Source organism: Psammomys obesus, unplaced genomic scaffold (assembly GCF_907164565.1).
Source record: "Psammomys obesus unplaced genomic scaffold, mPsaObe1.curated_primary_1811, whole genome shotgun sequence".
Taxonomy (NCBI): Eukaryota; Metazoa; Chordata; class Mammalia; order Rodentia; family Muridae; genus Psammomys; species Psammomys obesus.
The window spans coordinates 59,096,584-59,104,748 of NW_026585644.1; the positions used below are offsets into that span (position 1 = coordinate 59,096,584).

General features: G+C 43.5%; 1 protein-coding gene across 1 annotated transcript; it reads right to left on the reverse strand.

The window, feature by feature from the left end:
• Window positions 1–265: 265 nt before the first annotated feature.
• Window positions 266–2,316, reverse strand: LOC129686237 (dnaJ homolog subfamily C member 14-like). The gene is given in 5 exon segments (XM_055620054.1): window positions 266–394; window positions 396–653; window positions 655–1,329; window positions 1,331–1,722; window positions 1,725–2,316. Coding segments are annotated over 5 exon segments (2,046 nt in total).
• Window positions 2,317–8,165: the final 5,849 nt, after the last annotated feature.

Sequence of the window (8,165 nt, forward strand, 5' to 3'; positions counted from 1 at the left end):
AATATATTGTCTGGACTAAGTCCAGACCCCAAGTTTTTGCTCTAGCCACCTCCTATTTCTTTGGTATTGTCAGAAAACAAGATTCAGTTCCTGTGGTGGGGAAGAGGGAGAATAGGTCATGGGCTTCCTCTAAGTACTGAGTGAACAATTTAAATTTTTCCCTTTTTAAAGTATTTAAAAATAAGTCAAATTCCATCCTGTGCTGTGCACAGCCCTTTTGACTCCCTGACATTGATTTGAGGAAGGAAAAGAAGGGATGTCATCGTTAGAAGGGCCACCTCACTTTCTTCCGCCGTTTAGGTTTGGCTTCTCCCTTGGGTACTGAACTGTTGGGCCTGGAGGTCGAAGTGGTCCCAGAGCCAGGGTGAGGTGTTGCAAAAAAAGTTCCCCTTGGACATCGGTCCTGGGGGTACTTGAAAGATCCGGCTCAAGAAATCCTGCAGGTCAGCAGGAGGGGCCTCTGGAGCCGCCCTCTGCCGACCACTGGTGCCGGGAACCCGAGAACCAAATGAGATGTGGTAAGAAACTCGGTGGGTATCTGGGGAGATTCCCACACACTGACATCCAGCCCACTCTGTGATATCGTAGACCTTTCCATCCATCAGTGCAAAGTAGGTGATCTTGAGGCCCAACATGCTTGACTCTGCCCAAAAAGTCTCCTTCCTCAGCAGGATGCAACCTATTGCACTCAGCACAGTATCTGGCACTCTTAGGTTCCCGATCCATTTCAAACCTCCTGTGCTTTCCCTGGCATCGGCTATACATCATAGCGTTCATTGCCTCCTTGAGGTCATCTTGTAGCTTTGACAGAAACTCGTTCACTGACCGGCTCAACTCATTCTCTGCCATTCGTTTCACCTCATACTCCTTCTGCCTCTCTGGGTTACTGACAATATCCCAAGCTGCTTGCAAAACTTTGAAGGCCTCCTCAGCCCGGGGATGATGGTTTTTATCAGGATGAACCATCACTGCGAGCTGCCTATAGGCCTTCTTTAGTTCAGTATCTGATGCTGTAGCTTCAACTCCCAGCACATGAAAAGGGTTTAGTTCATCCTCAGGAACCCCAGTCATGGTCAAAAGTCGGGCCACTTCCGCTTCTGGCTGGTAGTAGCGTCCACTAGTTACAGGTGCATTACCCGGTTTATTAGTCCTCTGCTTGACCCAAGGCAACTCCAGCCAGGCCCACCGAACTAATCTTATCAGCTGCTGCCATGGCCTGCTATCTTTCAGCAAAGCCAAGCAACGATGCAAGGCTGGAGCATCCAGCCAAGAAAACAGCCATGTGGTCTTATCCCTCCAGCCTAACCGGTCACCCAGTCCCACCAAAAAACCTCCAGCCCAACTGCAGACAACCCAAAAAGAGGGCTAGAGCCAGGAGTAGGAAAGCACCCACTAGCTTGAGAACACGGGTGAATAGCGCTGTCACATAGTAAAAGCTCTGACTTAGAAACTGGAACACCACATAGGCCCAGCCCCCCAATCTCCCTGCCCAGACTCCCACCCAAACTCGAAAAAGGTCCAGATCACTGACTCTCAGCTGCCTGCATGCATAAATGAGATAGCCACAAATTTCCACATATTCTCCCACCAGTACCAGAAGTTCAATCAGCCACCAGAAGCCTGCCTGTCCAAGCTGACACAGTTCCTCCACTGCCCACAGTCCCAGGCCTCTACGCCTATCTGTCTGACTTCGTTTTCGGCCCAGCTGATGACGATCAGGGGGTGCCTCCGGGATGGAGGTTTCTTTCCACTGGACACACGTGAAAAATCACTGGGATATTTAAGAGGTTCCTCATCATCATATTCTTCTTCTAACTCTTCATCTTCTCCCAACACTGGAGAGGTGCAATGGTGGCAAACATTGCTGGAGGAGCCATCTCCTTCCTCAGGGTAAGTCCCTTCAGGGACTCCAGGACTTCCCTGGCAGTTACAAGCAGATGGAATGGAAAGAAAAGATGGGCTCACATCCTCCTGGTACCCAGTCTCATTCTCTCTTGAGAGTTCCTGGTCCACTCCTGACTCTTCTGAAGATGCCTCACTCTCATCAGGGTAGCCTCCTTCTCTAGGTGGTCCTGGACCCCTTGGAGGACCGTGGCTTGGATCCGACCAGTGGGCTGGGTTTGGGGCCTGTGTGTACTTAGGGCCAGGGTGCTCTTTGAGGCAGTGTGTACCATTAGGAGCAGTCTCTGTCGAGTCCCTGAGTCCTGAGAATGAGGGTATTTCAGGGTCCACAGAGGGTCCTGATGTCCTGAGAGAGGCACCACCACCGTGGTGGGCTCCACACAACCCTCTTCCTCTGGGGTGCTTCTGGGCCATGACCCCAGGGCTTCCTGAGGATTTTAGGTCACAGCCATCAGTGCTGAACAGTGGCGGTAACTCCTCAAGATCCTTATCTTAAGCACATGTTTTGTCATATAAAATAATATTCATGGGTCCTATGAGTCAGCAGACAGACATGGTTTGGGGTAGTGTGAGGGTTGGGTATCCACCATTCAGCCTACTACAATGTGGTCAAAGAATACAAAGAACAGCCTTTTCAGGATGTTAGGGCCTTTTCAGCCTTGGGAAGGGTTTAGTGCTATAATGAGAAGCCATTTGAGGTTTCAGGGAGTAAATATTGTTTGCATGCTAAAGAGTGTTGTAGGAGGCAGGTGGTAGCAGGAACACAAATTAAGGCTTTGGGTATAGGCCAAGTCTATCATTCTCACAAGAAAATATTTCTTCATCAAAGCCTATAGTTAAATACTGAGGTAAGACAAAGCAAATTTTCCTTCTATGTCCTGTAATGGGCTCTGTCCTGGCTCCACTTTATTTCACCTCTAACTCAGGAGACTGACTTCTGTTCTCTCTGCCATATTATTTGGGGATTTTTTTTTTTTTTTTTTTTTTTTTTTTTACTAGTGACATGGCTTAAGGGCCAGGAACTCAGAACATCCTGGCAAAACTGAAACATTGGGTTAATGACAGTCAGAAAAGAAATCACAACTCAGCTATATATAAGTGAAGGTGTCTGTAATGAGGAGCGAGCAGCAGACCATAGTCTGAATACTTTCTGGTTTGGCTTCAGTTACCATAGCAAAGTGTTATAGGCTAGGTTGGCTTATCAACAATGGAAACTTAGCTTTCATCATTTTGGAGGGTGGGAATACAAGGTCAGATTGCCCACAGTGTTAGGCACCTTCTTCAAATCTTGGATTTTCCTTATAAAGCACCAACCCCACAAACTGGGGCTGTACCTCATGACCTAGTCACCCCTCTAAAGGTCCATTTCCAAATATCATCACATTGTGATTTGAATTGGGAGGGACACGAGTAGGAGCTTCTTCTCCCTCCACCATAACCCCCCCCACACACACACATGCATTTTTCATACCATGAAAATTTCCTTTCATCCAGGTCAGTTTCTGAGTCTGATAAGCTCAGAATGGGCTTTCTGCCCTGTCTCCGGGCAGCCCTGAGATAGGACTATGTGACTGAAAAGAGCAGAGTTCTTATTAAATTTCAGGCCAAATCTGTCTTTTTCATACATAAGATAGCCTCTAATCTCTGATGTCTTAACCAAGTATTTGTAACCCACTAAGTTTTCCTTCTTAAGCAAATATGGGCTCTGTCAGCAATTAGACTGCAATCACCATATGGGGAAAGGGAGGAAGTCTAACATCTCCTGAATGCCTGCTTTGCACCATACACTATCTCACACGTCTGTGTGACAGAGATGGTTATCTGTCTCCAGTATTTCTTTTTCCTTCATCTCCTTCCCCATCAGTGACAGGACCCTTGGCTTCTTGACTGGACCACATAAAATACAGGAAATTTAAGTTTGTGTTCCAGATGAATAATGACAAATATTTTAGTTATTTCTCAGATGTACTTAATGCTAACATTCTGGTTTAAAGTGTGCTGTATTTGTCCTTCTTTCTATTGCCTGACCTCCGATTGCCTTGAGGTCTCTTCTGAAGGTATCTTGTGATGACATTCTGGCCAAAGTGATGTAAACAACAGTGTTCTTTAAAGGCAGGTCCTGACCTGTTAAAATGGAAAGCCAATTTTGGGAGAAGCCATGTGGGACTGTGGGACAACTGCAGGAATAGGAAACAATAATGATAGAAAACAAAACTACATGGATATTCATCACTGGTCTAGAGCATCAAGGAAAAGAAAATTTGTACTTCCACCACTGCCATTGAGTTTTCTATCACTTGATGGTGAATTAACAGTAACTAGTCACTGTGGCATCTAACTCTCACTGGAGCTCAAAAGTAAGTTATGGTATCCACATTTTGGCAAATAAAACCCTAAGGTATGGAGATGTTAAGTAGTTTATATAGTCAGTATTGAATAGTGTTTTAAAACCAGTCCTCCTCAACAGTAACTTGGACTACTATTTTGAAGACACTGATTCCATGGGTAAGAATTCTTATCAAGTTCCTACATTTTATAATATAATATTAAAACTGCTCCTGCATGTCTGATATCTGAAGCTTTTAGCCTTTAGCTTTCTCATTCATCAAAAATAGAGAATTTGGACATAGCTGTCATCTCTCAGTGTCATGTTTTCTATTACTCTGTCTCCGTACCCGGATATTTGAGAAAGCTGTGCCAACAGATCCCATATTTATTTGTTTCCTTTTGGGTCTCTAAAGAAATTTATCTGCTCCGTATTATAATGGTTCCCTCCAAAAAATGTTTTACCTCAGTGATGATTTAATACAAATTGTTCCGCTTTCATAGAGAATCGGTATCCAAAGCTCTACTTGTATCTATTGAAACACATTTTGTTGTTTGACACGCCTTGTAAATTACAATTTTCATGCAGTAAATTTCAGAAAGAATTTAGAGGTAGGAAATTTTTGAAACATTGATTCATACAGTACTATCCTCTCCCTCCCTTTTTCTCTGTCTCTGTCTCTCTCTTTCTATTTGTTTTGGACAAATGTTGAGAAAATAGGAGAACCTGACAATTACTCTTTTATTTTGGTTTCCAAAAGTCATATAACTGAACTGTGTATTTATTTGTTTATTCAATCACCTCAGATACTAAAACATTTACTTTCCCCCAGGATTGTTTTTATTCCTTGCTCTGATTCTTCCATTTGAGAATACATTTGTGTTATTGCTGTCCACTTTCAATCTACCTTGGCTTATTTAACAAATTATTTTAGTCACTGCTTCCCTTATATACAATATTAGCAGGAAGGAAGGTGACTCACAAGCTATGTATTTCTGACTCCTTAGTTTTTTGGGTTTGTTGTTTTGTTTTGTTTTGTTTTGTTTTTAAACAGGGTCTTTTAGCCCTGGCTAACCCAGAACCTCATTATGTAGACCAGATTGGTCTTGAACTCACAGAGACACACCTGCCTCTACTTCCTGAGTGCTGGAGTTAAAGTCATGAACCACCACACCAAGATGCCTTAGCTTTTTTTCAAAATGAACTCACAGTTGTCTACTGAATAGCCTATTCCATAATTTAGATGAGGATAAGCAGTAAATTCAATATTTATCAAAACTCACATTTCTTTTTCCTGCTTAGAGGATCAAAATATCAGTACCATCCTTGCAGTCTCCCAATGGGAGACATACAGCAGCCTGAGATTTCCTACACCACTGACAGACCATAAAGGGAGCAGGATTTTTGCCAGACACTTTTCAGTGATTTCTTCTTTTGACATAGGACCTTCTAGTTTCCAAACACTGAGTAATTTTTGGCACTCTTCACACCAGCAACCTGTGGCTACCAACACCCTTCTTTCTTCAAGAACATCACAGGTGTTCACGATATGTTGGTGTGAACATCAGTGTGTTCTCCCACAGAGCAGCAGCATCTTGGTCCCTGTAGGAAATTTGGGAATGAAAGGCTTTCTTGTTATTAAAGGACATTCACTACAGAGTAGATGAAAAAGCAAGAGTAGAGAGCAGTCAGGAAAGGAAGAATCCATGTCCTTCCTGGGGTTTGAAATGGATGTTTGCATCAGTAGTCTGTCTGGTTTCTGGTGTCCTGCCTAGCAAAGTGACTGGCAGGTCCATATCACCATGGATACACATCCCAGCTTGTCAAATATTACTGAGCTTTCAGAGAGTATAAAAACAGCAAGCAAATTGAATCTTTTTGCTAGACCAGGGAGGCAATATTGGGATTTTGACTTTTGTTACTCCAACTCCCTGTTGGTACCATGGCCTAGCTTTTTTCTCTTCTACACTGAAAGGAAAGACCGGTGATGACCTGTGCTCCTGATAACTGATATTCACCAACAGACATCATAAGACACTAAGTGGCTTTTTCATGAAGTCATTATCATGCATGCAAACTTCTGCACGACACATGTTACTCCATAGAAGGTGGCTTCTGATTGGTTCCCTGCCCAGCCACGCAGGAGCTATGGTTTGCAAATCACTTGCATTGACTGACTGCTCAGTGGATTCTAAGCACTGCATGACTGCTTGAGAAAAGAAGGCAGAAGAAAATTTATCAACTTGCAGAGTTGGAACCGAACGGCCATAGTATGACCTTGAGTTTTCTTCTGCTGCTGGAGCTGGATCACTCCAGGGCCACAGCTGCAGCTACTCTGTGTCTCCCACTCTGACCAGCCTTTAATTCTCATGAGACCTTATTAGAAGGCTGTGAGCATGTCAAGGTCTTATTCAACCCGGACCAGCCTACACTTATCATAATAAAGACAGAATGAAGGAAATTTGTGCTGTGACTCAGACTGCTGTCACACTTACAGCACAATAGCACTCTCTTCGCTCTCTCTTTCTCTCTCCTTCTCTTTGAGTGCATACATAAACATAGTATATAAAAAATATTTTTCTTGGCAAAGTCAACCCCACTGGTAGTCCTTGTATAAATGAACAGCTTCACATGCTGTTGGAAATTCCAGGAGTAAGACTAAAGACCCTGGAATAACATCTGCTTCACCAAGCCCACATCAGAAAAATCAAACAAACCAGAAGATGATCATTTTTCTGTTTTTGTCTGAAGAGTTTGGAATTGTGGTTGATGGAAATGACACAGTTTGAAATAAAAATACTCAGGCCTAGCCAAGTGACACATCTGGTGAAGGGTGAAGGAGAAAACCGGCCCTTTCATTGCTGTGGCACAGGCACAGGCATCTGGGCGTGTCAGCCTTGGGAATGTTTGAGAAGCACCATTCCAATAACTCTATGAAAGCTGGATGATGGATTTCATAACTGAAGCTGGAAGCTGGTCCAGAATAAATTTAAACAATGATATGAAATCATAGTACTGATGGGATCCTAATCAAGAACCATTAATCCTTCCACTGCTCTGAAACTAGCCTAGATGATTGTCTCCTAATATTTTAATACTTGGAGCAGAACTCTTAAATTTTCCTGGATGATATGAGACATTCTCAGTGGGGCAAGGTGGTATACACCTGTAACCCTAGCACTGACAAGGTTGAGGCAGGAGAATTGCTGAGGGTTCAAAACCAGTCAGGGTGCGTAAAGGAACCTTGTCTCAAAAATGCAAAGACAAACAAATAAATAAGACATTTTATCAAACATGTAGGCTGCCCAGCTAGAGACAGTGTTTTACAATCCTCAAGGCTCTGTGTTTACCATGATTCAGTGATGCAGTCACCTGGGTATTGGTTAAAGCTGTCCATATTTAAACCTTCCTCTCAAGCTTCTACACACTGGGTCTGAGCATGGCATATGGATTCTCAATTCAATACATTCAATGTGGGGTACTTGTGGGACCATTTTACAAAACAAAGCAAATAAACCACAGACACAAAAACTTCAGAGTGAAGGCGCTACACCAATCATTACAGTTCCAGCAGGACAGACTTTGGGAAGACCTTGGTGGATGTGGCCATTATGAGTTATGGTTGTATGCCAAGGCTTCGCATTGTTGTGGAGACACCTGAAACAACTTAAAAGAGGATTGATTTTGGCTCATAGTGCAGAGGCTTCAGTTCAATGTCTGTAAGCTTCATTGCTTTGGAACTTCAAGAAGGCAGACAAACTATCATGAGGAGACCATTTACCTCACTGTGACCAGGAAGCAAAAGCAGACAGAAAGTGGTCAGGGCAAAGTACATTCTTTAAAGATCTGCCTCAACAGACCTACTTCCTCCAACTGTGCGCCTGCTTCTAAAGTGCCACTTACTGACACTCACCAATGGATTAACCCATGGATGAAG